General features: G+C 42.1%; 2 protein-coding genes across 2 annotated transcripts in view; one reads left to right on the plus strand and one right to left on the minus strand.

Moving 5' to 3' along the window:
* Positions 1–1,762: 1,762 nt before the first annotated feature.
* On the plus strand, positions 1,763–4,942 carry LOC306836626 (F-box/WD repeat-containing protein 2-like; the record flags this gene model as incomplete). The annotated part of the gene is made up of 6 exons (XM_079363802.1): positions 1,763–1,767; positions 1,947–2,110; positions 2,250–2,383; positions 2,485–2,571; positions 2,650–2,819; positions 3,264–4,942. The coding sequence occupies 6 exons, from the start codon at positions 1,763–1,765 to the stop codon at positions 3,550–3,552; spliced, it is 849 nt and encodes a 282-aa protein (XP_079219928.1). The 3' UTR covers positions 3,553–4,942.
* Positions 4,943–12,629: 7,687 nt separating this feature from the next.
* The window catches only part of LOC306836863 (protein NLRC3-like), a 103,620-nt gene continuing 96,551 nt past the window's right edge, over positions 12,630–19,698 (minus strand). The window contains exons 11-13 of the mRNA XM_079364205.1: positions 14,028–14,201; positions 13,302–13,475; positions 12,630–12,687 (exon numbers count right to left, since the gene is read on the minus strand). Of these exons, the coding sequence (XP_079220331.1) occupies positions 12,654–12,687; positions 13,302–13,475; positions 14,028–14,201 (382 nt within the window). The 3' untranslated portion in view covers positions 12,630–12,653. The remainder of the gene's footprint in view (positions 12,688–13,301; positions 13,476–14,027; positions 14,202–19,698) is intronic.

The raw sequence follows: 19,698 nt of genomic DNA on the forward strand, positions 1-19,698 counted from the left end.
ACTAGAGAAACACAACACACTGCCAATAAGGCAACAAAACAACATATACACTTCAAGTTTAAATCAGTCATTATCTGTCAAACAGACTGAGAGGCTCTCATCAAATATTCTTCTTGCTGAAGAGAAGTTTCTGTCCCATTTACTGATGTTGTTTTGTTTTGTTTCTTGATGTGAACAAATCTTTGACTTTATTTTCCAGAAGCTTCTGTAAAAGTCTGTGGGGTTTTTAACCAGCTGTTGTTACGTGACTGGATTTGTATTTCTTTTACAGACAGCAGGAGAGCAGACTTTCTGTTCACCATCTTCACTTTATCTCTGAAATACTCAGGACAGACTCAAGTCCTCAACCGTTTGATCTTCAAACCATCTTTGTAGGTTTAAAGTCGTCTTCACTCATCACACTCTCCGACTCTCTTCCTCCTCCAGCTGCCACCGCCTGCTCTCATGTGTGTTTTCTCTGATTCATGCGGACAACTCTCTGCTACAGATTTGTGCTCTCAGACTCTGCTCTCCCTTTTATGACAGGAAGTTCCTCTTATCTGAGAGCGCTCATGCCAGGAGATTTATTCTCACTGCTCTAATCTCATGCTTTAAGAACAAACAAGAACTCACCAGAACAATTTGAAAGAATCTCAAACGTGGCGCATCACTAAATGTAAACTTACATTTAAAATGTCAGTAATGTCTGTGTGGCTGTATAATAACCTTTGTGGCCTCTGTCTAATGTAACCATGCTGCTGTCACAGGAACATTTGGATTTTACACTCTGTTATTGTAGAGACATGCTTATCACACACAGAGCTGCTTCACACTGCTACTCAGGGAATACACCAGAGAGGTTGGGGGTTCAGTGCCTTGTTCAAGGGCACCTCGGGCAGGGCTTGAGAGGTGTAGTTTCTCAAGTCCTCCTTTGACGATGATGTGTAGATGATGAAGAAATATCCGCTGACACTGACTTGCATGTAATATAAGACATTTAATTACAAAGACAAGAAACAGCATCAGTCCAGATTAGCCATGTTACCTCGGAGAGTCACCAGCCAATTGTGATCCCTCCTGAACAAAGAAAAGACTCTAATATTTATACAGCATTGGTCAAAGCAACATCAGGACATTTACGACTTCATTTAGGCTTTGATCCTTCAGGTGTGCCTCTCCTACAGTCCTGCACCCCCTGTGGTTCCTCAGGACATATGACTTCAAAGGTTACACAGTGTTATGATTTGGGTTTTGTTAGTGTGTGCACTTTTGTTGTTTGCTTTCCCTGTTTGTCTTCTCCTCCTGTGTGCTCCCCTTCCCCCTTGATTACAATTTGTTTCAGCTGCACAACCAGGTGTGACTCATTCCACTACTCATCAACTCCTCCTCTTAAGCCGGCTCTCCACATGCAGCCGGCGCCAGATCATTGTCAGCCCTCCGTGGTATCAGTTCTCTAAATCAGGCTTCCTTGTAATTTGATGTTCCTAGTGATTTGCTTGTACTTACCCTCCTCTTGTTCTCCCTTCGTCAGCTCCCAGTCCAGACCTACCTGCCTCTTGTGTCCTGTCGTCGAATCGTGTTCACTTGGATTTCACCTCACGCGTGCTGGATTAGGGTTGTTGGAGAGTCACTTGGATTGTTGTCTACACTACGCACCTTGGAGCTTGGACTCTTGCTCTTTATTGTCACTAGTGTCACTTTCCCCATTTATAAAAAATTGTTGTTATCTGGTCCTTGGTCTCACGCTTGGGTTTTATTCTGGTTTCGTAACACACAGGTCTCCATGAGGTGACTTCTTATCTCCCCCAATGTATCCTAAGGGTCTGTTCTCATTTCACGACTAAACTGTTTATCTATCACAGTCTTTAAGGAATGACCCCAAATAGACCCCTTCATTGTCTTTGATGTTAAACAAATCTCTAACCTTAAGAACACCATTTGTCCCACCAATAGCTCACATGTTACAGCAGCATACTTACACTTCACATACTTGTGATCCAGACTCACACCTGTGCCACGGTCAAGTTTGACGAGCAGAAGCTGGTGACGGGCTCCTTCGACAACACTATTGCATGCTGGGAGTGGAGCTCTGGTGCTAAAATCCAGCAGTTTAGAGGCCACACAGGAGCAGGTAAGCCGACTTGTTCATCTGATCTGGGTCATCCATCCTAACATGGAGGACGTGTGGGAGTCTGCAGACTGTCGTTTAAAAGATTCACACACTCTGTGTGTGTGTGTGTGTGTGTGTGTGTGTGTGTGTGTGTGCTCAGTGTTCAGCGTGGACTATAACGACGAGCTGGACCTGCTGGTCAGCGGCTCTGCGGACTTCTCTGTGAAGGTGTGGGCTCTGTCGGCCGGGGCGTGTCTCAATACTCTAACGGGACAAACCGAGTGGGTCACCAAGGTCTGATCACGTCACAACAGTCTGAAGTTATTTGTCTGTTTGTGAAACGTGTTTTTCAGATTGTCTTAAATAATGTAAAACGTGTGGTTGTGTCCCGTCAGGTGATTCTACAGAAGAGCGAGGTGGAGTCCATGCTGCACAGTCCGGGGGATTACATCCTCCTGAGCGCTGATAAATATGAAATCAAGGTAAAGCTCCTGGCTGTGTTTGTGATGCAGTACCTGAGGAGGCCAGCAGATGGTGCTCACGCTGTGTTCCCTCTGCAGGTCTGGCCTTTAGGCAGAGAGATCAACTGTAAGTGTCTGAAGACTCTGTCTGTGTCGGAGGATCGCAGCATCAGTCTGCAGCCTCGTCTGCAGTTTGACGGGAAATACATCGTGTGCAGCTCCGACCTCGGGGTCTATCAGTGGGACTTCGCCAGCTTCCAGATTCTCAGGTACAAAGAGAAGCGAACACGGTTTCTGATTTATAACGAGGAAGCAGGAAAGAGTTCATTCAGCTCTTTTCTGTAGCTCCTTCATGATGCAGCTATTCAGACTTTCACTGCAGGAACCCAACGCTCAGACTTTGTCCCGAGTTTCTCCTCCAGCCTCCTCGGATTTATTCTGCAGGAAGAGGCCCGCTTTGATCTTATTGGCTGACTGGTGGTCCAAACAGTTCTATTTCATTTGCTTAACTTAATATTAAAAACTTTAACTTGGGGGACGTGCAGGAGCCTTTATGTTTCGGTCCATGGTATCCATGGCAACAGTAAGTCTCTGTCATCGAGACGTGTGAAAAAAATCCACATTTTCCTTCAAACTCAACGTTTAAAAAAACTCTGATTCCACCCAGAGAACGTGTCTGTTCACCCAGCTGCTCTTCTTTGTCTCGTCCTCAGGGTGATAAAGACCCAGGACCCGGCTAACCTGTCCCTGCTGAGTTTCGGCGAGGTCTTCGCGCTCCTCTTTGATAACCACTTCCTGTACGTGATGGACTTGAGGACTGAGGCGATCTCGGGACGCTGGCCTCTGCCGGCCTACAGAAAGTCCAAACGAGGGTCCAGCTTCCTGGCCGGCGTGACGTCGTGGCTGAACGGGCTGGACGGGGACAATGACTCTGGACTGGTGTTTGCCACCAGCATGCCCGACCATAGCATTCACTTAGTCCTGTGGAGGGAGAACGGATAGAGGACGGGGACACGAGCCGCCATGACGGGTGCTCCAAACAGCCAAGATACACAATGCATGGACCAAAGCATTTTGTTTTTATTTGTTTCTTCCTCAGCATACAGTCCTGCTCCACACACACACACACACACACACACACACACACACACACACACACACACTCTGGATTCTGCAGAAACCCGTAAACTTCTCTGCAGTCTTCTGATGGCGGACAAAGACGGACAGGAAAAACGACTTTTTCAAAGCCAACATGTGTCAGTGGCAACTTAAGAATCTGTCAAAAATAAACACCACCGTAGAATCTAAAGGGTTAATGTTTCTGCGCTGTGCTGTGTTTGTAGCCGACCTCTCGGTCATCGTCTCGGGGTCGACGTCGGCCTCTGGAGACAAACCTGCACGATGTTCACCGAGCAGATCAGCAGAAACATGAGAGATGGAGAAGAGGAGCCTTAAATACAGACGATGTACATAACTCAGAATGTGAGGTCACATGGTCACCTTAAAGGGGAGCGCTGCCAGTTTTAAACTAAAACCTTTTGTTTTGGTATTCTGGCATCAAAACGACTAAAAGGTACAAAAAGTTTCTGAATGTCTCCGGTCGGGTTCAGACGGGACCAGCGCTCCCCTTTAAAGAAGTCCCTGACGGGGTTTCAGACGGCCTGCAGTGACCCGGGTGCTGAGTCGGTCTTGGAGAGGTGGTTTTGGTACATTGTTGTGTGCAATGTAATCCTCTTGTTTTCTCCAGGCGGTGTGGTTTAAACGTGGGCTTGAGAACATGTGATGTGCCTTTTCATTTGGTTTGACGTTACAAACTGGAACCCTCGGCACGTTGCAGTGAGCTGACTGTAACTCTTCATGTTTGTTCATATATTCACTGTGCTCCAACAGTCCAGGATGTCTGTACTTTTATAGTTCTCTTCCTGACAGTGACTTGCTTTTATGAATCATCGGCTGAGGGAAAACATCAGGGTTAGTTTTCTTCAGGACTGGATGCATCGAGGGAGCGACAAACAACTTTGTGCAAAACAATAAGAACATTTTATTATTTCAGATTCCACTTCTACAAACATGAACGTTTGCTTTTCTCAGACTCTTCATCGATGTCTTCCTGTACATCAGGCAGCACAGGTGCAAACAGACAGACCTGCACAGCAGCAGGTTCACAGACGCTCACTCCTTTCCTCCCTGCAGCTCCAAGCTCAAATTCAAAACACGATTTGTACATAGTGATGAAGTGAAACGGGACGTAGAGCTCTTGTTGATGTATCGTTAGAGTGGACTGCATTGAATCACTGCACACTTATTTCACACTGTCTTCTATCACACTGTCACCTGCATCGGTCTACAATCAGCTCAGTACTGCAATCTTTCAATAAATACAGTAAATGCACCGACTTTTGTCTGTGTTTGGTCGTGTCATCAGTGAAAGGACCAATCAGAGAGCTGCTCTCTAACCCTGTAATCAATCAGCCAATCAGAGAGCTGCTCTCTTCCTGTGTGATCAATCAGCCAATCAGAGAGCTGCTCTCTTCCTCTGTGATCAATCAGCCAATCAGAGAGCTGCTCTCTTCCTCTGTGACCAATCAGAGAGCTGCTCTCTTCCTGTGTGATCATGAAGGAAACATGCTGTGTTGAAGCTTCTCTGACAACAATGCAGCAGCCAGTATGTCCTCCTTCTAACTTTAGATTCTGCTCCTGAATGTTCTGGATCTGATTGGGCCAGAGAATGTAGGCGGGGCTTTGAAGGCCGTTTTGGACGCCCCTGGGTTTGCCAGATATGAGAGCAGTTATCAGGTGAACAGGTGTTGCAGCGATGGAAGCGGGCAGTGGAACTGCTTCAGATAGAAGTGATTGTACCCGAGCTAAAAAGCCTCTGCATGTTTCTAATAAGCTCCAGCAGCAGAAAGCTGCTCAAACTAGGATCAATGTTGGAGATGAAACATGGAGAGAGGTTAGAACGCAGAAAGCTTTACAGACCCATGCAGAGCTGGCTAAACACTGAAGCTACAGTGTCCACCACATGCAGAGCTGGCTAAATACTGAAGCTACAGTGTCCACCACATGCAGAGCTGGCTAAACACTGAAGCTACAGTGTCCACCACATGCAGAGTTGGCTAAACACTGAAGCTACAGAAAGCTTTACAGACCCATGCAGACTTTTCAGACTGAACCCTCGTGGTCATTTAGTCGTCCTTTTTTCAATAAAACTCAGGGTATTATATTATTATATAGGGGGTCTGAAGCCTCCCTAAATAATTTGGTGTTTTATATAAAAAAAAAAAAAAGTTTTTCTTTTTACAAAACGTGCTGACAAATTCAATATAAAGTGTCCAGAATATGAGTTTAAATAAATAATCATATAACCTGTCATTATTGACTTAAATATGATGATGAATCTGTCAGTTTCCCTTCACTTCATCGTGTCAGGTAGAGAGACCCTTCAGCGCGTCGTTATCCAATCCATTCCACTTGTTCATATAGAGACCGCCCACGTGACTGAAAATCCAGTCCGTGTTTTCCCTGCGACCTAGCTTGCACTCCTGCAGCGTGTGTGTGTAAGAAGAAGTACACACAGAGCGACTAGAACAGCGTGAGGAGAAGGACGTGAATGCAGAGTGGATATAAGAAAGTTTTTGAACAAAGTAAGTATTCTTCTCTGCTGCTAGTAATAATTAGTTAGCCCCCAGCTAACAGCACAAAGTCCCATGTAATTAATGAACCAAGTGCTTCCTGTTTGACAAGTAAAAACCTAGCTTGCACAGTTACTTTCCAGCTCTAAAACAACTCTGCTACTTAGCTAGCTAGTTAGTGTGAAATGCATTGTGAAGGCCCTGGTTGTTTATAGAGCTAAGTGTGCACTCTCTTTACCATATACTATCTTTGGGCTGATTTCCTTCCTTCTGGAGCATCAGCTGTGTTTCTATCTTTATGCACGGATGCACACCTGAAACAGGAGCTGAGCTCATTCACTATGATTATCATCATTGGATATTAACAATAATGATAATGATAAAAATACACTAATAATAATAATAATCAGTCCACCACCCCATTGACCTGCAGGAGTCAGGACAGAGGAGCACAGGGAGTGAGAGGGGAGAGATCTCTACTGGAAAGGTGAGTCTGAAGGATTTCACAGGATAGAGTCATTAGTGATGCAGACAGTCTTTGAATATGATGGAACTCAATATGAATATGAAACTATTCAATCAAGGCGCACATAACAGACTTATGATTGATTAGAAAGTAGAGAGAGCCAATTTATAGATAGACAGACAGACAGACAGACAGACAGACAGACAGATAGACAGATAGATAGATAGATAGATATGTAGAGGCACTCCGTCTCTTTCTTCGTCCTCTGTATCACTTATTGGAGTCAACTCACAGTATTTGCAACGCGAGTGAAAAAACAAGACAACTTTCCTTCGTTTCGAAAGGTTTACTGAAAAAATGTCAAAGTAAAATACAGGTTTAACAGAAGGTCTAACGCACGGTCAAAAAACTGTGTAGCTTCCTTTAATATTTGACTCCAACTGCTTACGTTACATCCGTCACATTTAACTACGCAGTGATGTCACGACCGAAACATTCAGAAACATAAAAAATAACCTTTTCACCATTTTAATGACTAAATTATGACCTTACAAACTATTTTAAACATTATGAATAAACATGAAATTACTGAAAATCAGATTTTAATCATTTTTAACTAAATATTTGTAATCAAATGAATTAAATTGCATATTGGCTCTTACAAGATAGATTAGATAAATAGATAGATAGATAGATAGATAGATAGATAGATAGATAGATAGATAGATAGATAGATAGATAGATAGATAGATAGATAGATAGATAGATAGATAGATAGATAAAATATTTCCCTTCACTCCCTGAATCTACTAACGCTTCTCATCCACTCTCAGCAAGCTGACACCTTTCCCCCAGAATCCACCTTGTTTGAAGCGTCTGACAACATCCAATCAAATGTCAGAATAGCCCATGAAGAAGTGTGTAATGGATGTTAGCGACGCGAGCCCATACGAGCCACACAAACACCATGCTACCAAAGATAATTACATTTGCGTCCAAAACCTACGAGGTGGTAAACAAACAAAGAGCTGCCAGATGTAGAACATGCAGTTCAAGAATTACAGACGGGGATGCAACAACTTCAAACTTCGTTCGACATTTGAAGTCACACAAAGAACGGTAAGTGGAGGCTAATATTTATTGTGATTAAATGCATTAGATAACGTTAGCTAAACGGCTAGTTTAAATAGCATTACTGGAAACTACAACTCTGAAGGTACGTTAGCTGAAGTTATGGGGAACGTTAAGGAAACCCCCCCTCCCCATTTTGTGTCAGAGTCGTGTATTACCTTGTCGGGGATCATTTCTCTTCATTTCTCCTCACATATTTAATTATTGATTATTTGTTTTAGCACCTGTTTATACAGTGGTGACATTAAGTACTGCAGGCTACTAATAAACGATACAGTTTACATTACTTGTGCTTACTTTTCCATATCGTGCTACACTATACTCCTACTGCATTACATCTGAGAGGGAAATCATTTACTTTTTACTTCAGTATGTTTGTCTGACAACTTCAGCTAATTTTCAGATCGCAGTGAAAACCTTGCATTGTGTATTCAAATGTGCTGATTTTGAATGTTTGCAATTTATTTTGTTTTGTAATTATTTCCAATTTCATTCAGTGTTACTGTGGCTTTTAAATATAACTTAACTTCATATTTTTTCCTTAACATTCCCCTCAAAATCTGAATTGTTTGCTTCAAATCTGAAGCTAATTTAGGCGTTGTAGTTTACAATCTAATTACTTTAACTAGATTTGTTATAAATCTAGTTTGATCTGCAAGTCATGTAGGCCTGTAACGCATTTTCTGACATCTGTTTAACATGCTTTTCTCTAACAGATATGAAGAATACCAGATCAACAAAAGAATCATAAATTAGTCACAACAGCCGTCAGTCTCACAGTTCATGGACACCCGTGCAGGGCAGTACAGCACAACTCATCCTCAACAGAAAGCAATCACTAATTCAGGACAGAGGAGCACAGGGAGTGAGAGGGGAGAGATCTCTACTGGAAAGGTGAGTCTGAAGGGTTTCACAGGATAGAGTCATTAGTGATGCAGACAGTCTTTGAATATGATGGAACTCAATATGAATATGAAACATTTCAATCAAGGCGCACCATAACAGACTTATGATTGATTAGAAAGTAGAGAAAGACAATTGATAGATAGATAGATAGATAGATAGATAGATAGATAGATAGATAGATAGATAGATAGATAGATGCATTGTTACTTGCTTCTCAGTTTCTTAAAGCTGTTGGAGCTTGTTTGAAATAGTTTCTCTGCACAGCAGCTGGAAAGTTGGATCACACGTTGCTATCTGTAGCACATGTATGTTGTAACATACTGTTTCTGTCACGTGGTGTACAATGGGTAGAAAAACAAGGAGGAGGACCCAATTGCAGAAGAAAAAAAAATTAAGGAAAAGGCAAAACAAAAGCATACTTAAATAATTAATCCAAATGTCCAAAATCAAACGGAGCAAAAACAAAATAAAGAAGCAGGGAGACGAAACAACAAAGGCTCAGACCACAAAACTACAAAAGACAATAAACCGACACAGAGTGTTCTTCTTCTTCTTCTTCTTCTTCTGGAGTTTTACAGCAGTTGGCATCCTTATGTTGCATTACTGCCCTCTGCTGAATTTAAACGGTCATGTCTCCTCCTCCTCTTGAATTATTGGAGTTACAGTCTCTTGATAAGTCCAGTCTTTAACAACAATCTGACGATCACTTTCCTCCCTTCATCCTCACTTCAACACCGTAAAATGTCTTCAATGTTGATTTCTATCGGCCATCTCCTTTTAAGTGCATTCATCATATCTCTTCTTTCTCCTTCATACTTCCTGCATTCAGTTAACACATGATTCACAGTCTCCTTCTTCCCACACTGACACTCTCCTGTAGGATGATTTCCTATTATGTAAAGAGTGCTGTTAAGCATACTGTGCCCAATCCTCATTCTACTCATTATAACCTCCTCTTTCCTGTTCCTTCCTTTACTTATACCTTTTCCTATGGATTTCTGAACTTTATAAAAATTCCTCCTCTTTGTTTCACCATCCCAGTAATGTTGCCATTTTTCCTCCATCTCCTTTCTGATTTTGCTTTTTCCCTCAGATTTTGAAAGTTTGATCTCGAACTCTACGTACTCCCTCTTTACTGCTTTCTTTGCGAGCTTGTCTGCTTTTTCATTTCCTGAAATACCAATGTGAGCTGGAACCCACATAAATACAATATCTATTCCTTGTTCTGTTACTCCATTTAGCATATATAATATCTCGTATACCAAATCCTTATGTGTTTTGGCTGCTCCGGTCTTGACAGTTGATAATGCTGAATCACTGCATATGAGATTTTTTTCTGTTCTACTGTTTTCCACCCATTGTACTGCTAATAGAAGTGGACCTAACTCTACAGCATAAACGGTCAAATCATCCGAGGATCTCTTACTTACTTCGTACTGAAGGTTGGAAACAATTACTGCTGCCCCCGTTTTTCCTGTCATAGCATCCTTTGACCCATCTGTAAAGATCTGTAAGTATTCACTGTAATATCTTTCTCTATGATAATAGAATTCATTTACAAGATCCACTGTTCTGCGTGTGTGCTTAAGATGTAATAGCTCCATATCTACAACCGCACTTTTCATTCTCCACTCCGGTCTCCGACACGGAGTGTAACAAAGACAGAGGCTAAATAGACATGAGGTAATTAGACACAGGTGAGACTAATGACACAGGTGAGGACAATCAGGGCACTCACACAGGCTGGAAACACAGAGAGCAAAGAACACAAGACAAGAACACTTGAGGTCAAGTAAAAAGTAAAACGCAACAATGACAACACCTAAACCAGATATTACAAAATAAACACTAAAGACTAGACTGAAAACAACACAGGAAATAAACTTACAGGCAACATAAGAGGACACAAGGAAACACACTAAAGACTCAAAAAAAACACAAGACTATGAAACATTAAAACACACCTGTCCTGTATTAAAAAACAGACTAATAATAATTATAATAATTAATTTCTCAGTCTTTGTTAGCTGTTTCTGACATGTTGTGTTAGCGTGCTATGTTTGCTCACATCCTGTGCATCTCTTGGGGCCTAAGCCTCCCCTGTCCTTAAAACCTAGTGACGCCCCAGAGTCTGAGGCTCTTTCTGAATATCCATAGTTCAGTATGCAGTGTGGACTTTTCAGTAGACTGAACCCTCATGGTCATTCAGTGGTCCTTTTTTCAATAATACCCAACTGCAGCCACAGGTACAGTCCAAGCAACGCCCCCTACAAACCACGCCCCTGCAAACCACGCCCCAAGCCACACCCCACAAGCCACGCCCCTGCAAACCACGCCACTACAAACCACGGCCCCAACAAGCCACACCTCTACAAACCATGCCCCTACAAACCACGGCCCCTACAAACCACGGCCCCTACAAACCATGCCCCTACAAAACCACACCCCTACAAGCCACGCCCACCCATTTGGTTAAACAAACAGAATCAGTGGCAGAGAGAGTTTTTACACTATAGGAGAACTGCTTTGTCAAATAAGACAAACAATAAAGCGGCCATACTCTTTTCTTTACCTTGTGTTCTTTGAAGTGATTGAATACATTCAGACAGGAGGGGCGCTAAAAGTTCCCCAGGGACCGCAAACGGGTTCATCCAGTCCGGGTTTTATTCATCATAGAAGGAAGTGATTCCTTTTTTGTTATTGAAAACTGTAAAACAATAATGTATGTGCATCTCATTGAACAGAATATCTGACATTCCTCAGCTTCTTTTATAACCACAAAAAAAACATGGACACATGAATTCCCTTTAGGAAAAGGCCTGGAAGTAAACAGGATTCATTTTGTCAACAGAGCGGGAAAAAGGGGAAAAGGAAACTACAGCTGGAAGTTAGCTGTAAAGGCTCCTTTCACTGAACAGGTCACTAAAGGGGACTGTGGACTAAACAAGAAACAAACACTAAACTCAAACTGCCCTGCTGAGGGGGATTCAATTAAACACCACTTTGACTCTGCTGCCCCCTGCTGGAGAGGCAAACCAGCACAGAGTAATAACTGACCTCCAACCCTCATAACATCTTTCTTTTTTCTTCACTTGAATCAGAATTGATTTTCTCTGATTTCATCTGAAACAAGACATTAGATGAAGGTGAACACAGCTCTCCATGTACAAAAAGTGTGTCATTAAATATGGAAACAAAAACCAGTAAAGACTAATATGCAGCAGACTACATGAGACTGCAGACACGCTGAGATAAAGCTGATAATAATCCACTTTACATTCTTTAATCTGTGCCAGTAGAAAAGGCGTCGGCACGTTAATATCATGTTCATACAAAAAAGTTCTTATCTAAACCAAGGCGCTTCAGGGTTTTCCATGTTTTTACACCGTGTCCTAACAGCACGCCAGACGTTTACATGGCGTTGCATTGTTGCATCCGTTACATATTTCATTGTTTGCTCTGTGAAGTTCAGTTTGTCCTTTCAAACAAAATGACATCTACAGAGCTCTCATATTGAGGAGCTGTCGACTCGAATCGCTCAGAGGCTCGTCAATAAACCACTCACCATCAGACCAATGAAGTTTTTCTCAGCTGCTGACACAGGTCAAAGGTCAACATGTCAGTCCAACATACAGACTAACAGGTGACAGAAGTTACAGTAGAAACACATCACACTGAAGTCTGGAGTCAAAATAATCATCACATGAGAAGAAGAACTGCAGCATTTCTTGGTAGCTTTTGACCTCTGAACATTTCTAGCAGCTGTTTCATGTTTGACCTTCCTCTCCTGTAATGTGTGGAGAACAGATTCATTAGAAATATCACTGAAATGATCTGTGAGCTGATTCCTCTGTCAGTCCCTGATGGATGAAGATCTCCTCAGCTTGCAGAGCTTCTCCACACACAAGATGGTGGAGGTTCCTCCTCTTGTGGATCATCAGCTGCTCTCTGCTCCACCAGAGTCCTGATCACTCACTTAATGACAGAGATCGCAACCTCCAGCTAAAGAGAGAAGAAGAGAGATGACAGAAATCAGAAGTTACTGTCATGTTTACATTTTAGTTTCCATCGTCATGACAACCTGTAGAAGATAGCTCCGCCCCTTTTATGTGAGCGTGCTCTCTGAAACTCTGGGTTTACTTGTCAGGTTGATAAGCAGCTTCATGTGACTGTTCAGCACCATCTCTTCTGTCAGGGTTAGTGAAGCCAGATCACAGAAAACAAACCCTGAGTATGTTGAACTCTCTTCATAGTGTCCACCCAGAAAAGGATTTCTCCAACAACAAACAAGAATCTGAATGAATGAAATGAGAGCTGTAGCCACTTTTAGATTGTATCTTCAATCTGTAATGTTCTCTGCCGTAAAGCATTTGTATTGTCATATTGTGGTTCATGTATTTTAATGGATCCTCATCAAGTGTTTTGGAGTTTAATGTGTTTGTTTACACAAAGGACCAACTAGAGACACGAGCTGGAAATAAACAACAGCTATAAACTCTTTATGCAGCTCATCAGTTTCATGCTTTGTATTGAGACTATGTTCAATCACATTGTCCCTGTTAAATAAATAAATTCAAACATTTGGAGGGTTTACTAAAGAACACTGAGAGACTGACCTCAGAGTCTCCAGTCGATAGTTTGGATTCTTCTGAAGATCACACAGCAGCTTCACTCCTGAATCCTGCAGGTTGTTGTCACTCAGGTCCAGCTCTCTGAGATGGGAGGGGTTGGACTTCAGAGCTGAGGCCAGAGAATAACAGCTGATCTCTGACAAACTGCAGATACACAATCTGAATAAAGAGTAAAAGAAGAAGAAAAATAATGTGTAATCCAGTCACATGTGTTCAGGTTGTGATGAGTATCTCAACATCACTTTGTCCTGATGAATCAAGTTTTCTCTAAATGATTAGAGGGTCATTTCTGATTGTGTATTCACTAAATCTAAATCCTCCAAATGTCAGCTCAACATTCATCCAGCTGTTCATGTGCACAGATGAAGAACAGGCTGCCGATCTCAGTCAGCTCTGTGATGTTACTACATTTATCAAATCACACATTATTCAATCACAAGTCTTCATGATTTCACTTCTTAACAGAACCAGAGGAAACCAGAGGCTTCATGTGCACCTTGTTCAACGTTACTTCACAGAGTCACAAAAACATTTTCACATCAAATCTCTAAATTATTTAACAACTTGGAAAAATGAAAAATCTCCAAAATAGTTTAAGATCACAAGATTCAAATTCAGACAAATACTGAAAACATATAAATCCTGAAATGTGCAACAATGGAGGATGTGGATTGAAATGATCCAAATGAATGACACAGTCAGTGATCTGACCTCAGAGTCTCCAGTCTGCAGTTTGGACTCTGCAGATAATCACGCAGCAGCTTCACTCCTGAATCCTGCAGCTTGTTCTCACTCAGGTCCAGCTCTCTGAGATGGGAGGGGTTGGACTTCAGAGCTGAGGCCAGAGAAGAACAGCTGATCTCTGACAAACTGCAGCCCCTCAATCTGAATAAAGAATAAAAGATGTAAATGCAGATGACAGTGAGCTTTATACATGAATGTGTGATGTTGTCCACATGAACACACTGATGTGATCATCATCTGTTCATTCCAACATTGAAGGACTTTATTAGGATGCATTAATACTTTAGTTCTTCCTGATCCTTCTTAGATTCAAACACTCAAAGCTCCTGTGAGGAACTTTCATTACGTGTCTGTTTTGGCGCCCCCCTGTGGACAAAGTGAAACCTCTTCTCTCTTTACTGATCTTGTCCTGTACAGTATTCCCTCACTAAAAACTCCTCCTGCTTTCTTTGAACTCTACAAACTACAAGTCAGTGTGAATCTCTTCTGTAGGAAATGTAAAGAAAGGCTTTTCCAGACAGCGTCCTGTGATTCTCCTCATGTGACAGCGAGCAGCTGGAAACAGGCAGACTTTCAAAAGGACTTTATAATGTTGGTGGTCTCATTGACTTTAGACAATTATCAAGAGAAATCCAGATTACTTTGAGTGTGTTTCATCAGCAGATCAAACCTCCTCAAAGTACGTTTAAATCACAGAGTTTGTTTTGATATAAGATCATAAAAAATATGAACGGTATGAAAGAGAGGACGAATGAGTTCACTCTGGACCAGTGACATCATCACTGACATCATCAGGTCACGTGGCTGCTACAGGTGGAGAAGCTAGCAGCAGGTAGCAATTAGCAGAAGTCCCTGGATAGCTGGTTAGCATCAGATAGCTGACAGACAGCAGAGTGGGGATTTCCACACAGCACTTTAATTCTCCAAGACTTGATATGGAGCACACAGAGCCAGGTCTCTACGGCTCTATATTCACTCATCAAACATGAGCAGTGATATAAATACGTGACCTGTACCAACTCCTCACTGAGGGTCAGAGTCCTCTCACCGTCTCACACACATGAAGATGGATGTCAGAGATCAACAACTCTTTCTATCACACACTCAGAACAGAACAGAGGCTCCACCTGGTGGAGCTGTTTGGTACTTCAACAAAATTCAGACTGTTACACTCTGACTGATGGAGCACAATGTTGAGTCTGTGAAGACAGAAAACGATTCCATCACAGATTTCATTTCTCTCCTTTGACTCACTCTACAAACTGTTCAGACATTTGGAAGGATCCACATCAACTAAATACATTTTTAAATGTACTTTTCTTTCTTAATTTATTGATATTTTTCTCTGTGTAACATAGCCTCGGTTCTTTATTATTGCTTGTATTGTATGTTTAAAAAAAGATTTATAAATGTGCCTGGATAAACCAAATATGTGATGAAATTCAAATAAATATTACAGTCAGTAATCTGACCTCAGAGTCTCCAGTCTGCAGTTTGGACTCTGCAGTCCCTCACACAGCAGCTTCACTCCTGAATCCTGCAGGTTCTTGTTCTGACTCAGGTCCAGCTCTCTGAGATGGGAGGGGTTTGACTTCAGAGCTGAGGCCAGAGAAGAACAGCTGATGTCTGACAACCAGCAGCCCCTCAATCTGAATAAAGAATAAAATAAGTAAATGTAGATGACAGTGAGCTTTTTACATGAATGTGTAATCTCAATGGGACCAACCTGCTTAAATAAAAGTTTCAATAAAAACAAAATAAATAGTTGGTATCGCTCCAGCAGGAATAGAAAAGAAGGGGATAAATACTTGTTCACAATAATACACATAGCTGCATGAAAGTAAATTACAGGGAGCTGATTGGATGATAAATCTCCATCTATTAATGCATGGAAGGTAACAGTTGAAGAAATTAAAAAAATGTAAAGAATCATGTTTAGACTAAGACACAGAGAAGATGACTTTATGAGTAACTGGAGTAAATGAGTAAAGGAAACAATGGAGTGGAATAATAACATGTATATAGATTTAGTTAAATTAAGAGAGGACTGAAGGACCCCCCCATCCTATGTCTTTACTTTCTTAATCTGAATTTAATGATCTTTGTTTCTTCGTAACATATCCTCCGTTCTTCATTATTTGTTGTATTGTATGTTTAAAAAAAGATGTATAAATGTGCCTGGATGAATAAAATATGTGATGAAATTCAAATAAATATTACAGTCAGTAATCTGACCTCAGAGTCTCCAGTCTGCAGTTTGGACTCTGCAGTCCCTCACACAGCAGCTTCACTCCTGAATCCTGCAGGTTGTTGTTCTGACTCAGGTCCAGCTCTCTGAGATGGGAGGGGTTGGACTTCAGAGCTGAGGCCACGACGTCACAGTGAGTCTTTGAGAGTTTACAATTAGAAAGTCTGTAGTGACACATAAAATAGAGAAACATGACTTATAAAAGAATAGTTTGATATTCACGTCTCACATCTGATGATTAAACAGTTTGTCCTGTTTGGTCTTAACTTTACACATCAGTGGAATCTGTCACTGACACAAAAAGTCTCATCACTGGTTTTCAAACCTGCACATTCTTCACCTGTCAATCATTCACTAAATGTTACTGAGGAATGGAAACTAATGGAGTTTTATTTAGGAGGACATCATGTCTATGGTTTAAAATCCCCCCTCCTTCTCTCACTCTCCTCTACCTGGCTTTATGTTTCCTGGATGGGCGGAGCTTCAGAGCTGATAGAGGCAGCCAGCTCACCTGCTGTGAACTCTTTGGGAACAATGGAGCTGACTGTATGTGAATGCCTCATCAATCCTGACAGTTTGGACTGTGAGCTTAAGATGGAAGTTTCCTTTGTTGAAGTCCAATAAGTAGCAGTGAATGAGTAAATAAATATGATTTATTTATTTACTGATTTACTTTGGTTTTGGTTAAGTCACATCTTTAAATCTGTAGGAAGTTTTAAAGATGAACATTAGCCTTTGTTACATCTGATCTGTGACTTGAATTATGATGTGAAGACTGATGACGTGTTACTCTTTGTCCTCTGACAGAAAACCAGTTAAAAACTGAAGAATAATCGATTGGACTGGAAAGATCTGAGTTCTTTGGTCCTTACAGACAAACCACTGAGTTGGACTTATTCCCTGGAACTGGTGGAGCCTCCTTCCTCTCAAATATTCTTCATCTATCGTCTGTGATCTGAAGTGTGATCTATTCAGAGGACTCTCTCTGCAGTAGAAAACCATTTGAAACTCATTGAACAGTAACTCTGGAGGAGGACCATCTCATTCTCGTCTGGCTCACTTCTATAAACGTGAAAATACAGAGACTGCTGCAGAATGATCCAGAAATCAAACAAGTCAGCAAAGAATCAAATGTAGTGAGGTGAAGGATCTCCTGTAAGAACAGTTTATCTGTGATCTACCTGCTGAGATGTTCAGAGATGATGCTCATGATTGATTAGTAATGCCTGCAGAGGCTGGAAGGGGGCGCTAACAGCATCTGATATCTCTCTTTTCAAGGATTAACACTATCACACATCTCAGTCACTTCTTTGGGAATTCTCTCCTGAATGTGTTCACAAAAAACTATCAAAGATATTTATGAACTCAGGATAAAAGGTAAAAAAAACTATCTCCTAAACATTAACAGAGGTTGTAATTGTGTTTGAGGTGAAGATCCTGTGTGATCACAACCACACAGGATTATGGAAAGATAGAAGTCTTGTGTGTAACAGCAGCCAGAATTTAACCGTTGAATATACCTTTTTGACCTTAACCTTTTTGAATATACAGCAATATGTCAGTTAACAGTTTTTGGTGAACAGAGAGGATCATGTTTAGTTTATATTAAAATAAGTCAATTAGTACATGACACTGATTTATAATGCTCATCACATCTGGACTTACTTTGCCTTCCTGCAGTTCCTCACAGCTGGAATCAGTCTCCATCGTCCCTGCTCTGATGTCTTGTACTTCTTCAGTTCCAACTCATCCAGAACCTCCTCGGAGATCTGCAGCATGTAGGCCAGAGCAGAGCAGTGGATCTGAGAGAGTTCCTTCTTTGATCTGTTCTCTGACTTCAGGAACTTTTGGATCTCCTGATGGACTGAGAGGTCCTTCATCTCCGTCAGACAGTGAAAGATGTTGATGCTTCTGTCAGGAGAGATATCTTTACTGTTCATCTTCTTCAGGTTGTTGATGACTCTCTGGATCATTTCTGGACTGTTGTGTGTCTGACCCAGCATGCCTCCTAAGAGTCTCTGGTTTGACTCCAGAGAAAGACCATGAAGGAAGCGAACAAACAGGTCCAGGTGACCATTCTGACTTTCCAGGGATTTCTGCATCGTTTTATCTAGGAGAGTATCCAAGGTACCTCTCAAGAAGACATTCAGAGATGGGCCAGGAGTTAAAAGGTTTTTAACATTCTTTAAAACATTATTTCCAAATGATTTCCTGTGTTTGATGTCTGTAAGGAAAGCCTCCAGTACTGTTGTGTTCCTGTTGGTGATACAGTGGAACATGTAGACTGCAGCCAGAAACTCCTGAACGCTCAGATGAACAAAGCAGTAGATTGTTTTCTGGAAGATCACACACTCTGATTTGAAGATCTCTGTACAAACTCCTGAGTACACCGAGGCCTCTGTGACATCCAGACCACACCGCTCCAGGTCTTCTTGGTAGAACATGATGTTTCCGTCCTCCAGATGTTCAAACGCCAGCCTCCCCAGCTTCAGAAGAACTTCCCTGTCAGCCTCCGTCAGCTCATGTGGACTCACCTGATGTCCCTCACTGTACTTGTTCTTCTTCCTCTTTGTCTGAACCAGCAGGAAGTGTGAGTACATGTCAGTCAGGGTCTTGGGCAGCTCTCCTCTCTGCTCTGTGCTCATCATGTGCTCCAGAACTGTGGCAGTGATCCAGCAGAAGACCGGGATCAGACACATGATGTGGAGGCTCCTGGATGTCTGGATGTGTGAGATGATTTTTCTGGACAGATCTTTTTTATCACTGAACCTCCTCCTGAAGTACTCCTCCTTCTGGGCGTCAGTGAAGCCTCGTACTTCTGTTACCCTGTCGACACATGAAGGAGGGATCTGATTGGCTGCTGCAGGTCGAGAAGTGATCCAGATGAGAGCTGAGGGGAGCAGATTCCCCTTGATGAGGTTTGTGAACAGTGTGTTTAACGATGACTGCTGCGTGACATCAGACACAACCTCCCTGTTTGTGAAGTCCAATGACAGTCTGCTTTCATCCAGGCCGTCAAAGATGAACAACAGTTTACAGACAGCGAGCGTCTCTGCTGCCACCTTCTGTAATGTTGGATGGAAAACACGGAGCAGCTCAAGAAGACTGAAGCGCTTATCTCTGACCAAGTTCAGCTCCCTGAATGAAAGCAGGATCAGCAGACTGACGTCTTGGTTCTCTGAGCCCTCGGCCCAGTCCAGAGTGAACTTCTGCACTGAGAAGGTTTTTCCAACACCAGCCACGCCGTTTGTCAGAACCACTCTGATGGGTTTCTGTTGGTCGGGTTGAGCTTCTGTCTTTGGTTCCTGTTGGTCGTGTTGAGCTCCTGTCTTTGGTTCCAGTTGGTCGGGTTGAGCTCCTGTCTTTGGTTCCTGTTTAAAGATGTCCTGG

Source organism: Symphodus melops, assembly GCF_947650265.1.
Source record: "Symphodus melops genome assembly, chromosome: 16".
Lineage (NCBI taxonomy): Eukaryota > Metazoa > Chordata > Actinopteri > Labriformes > Labridae > Symphodus > Symphodus melops.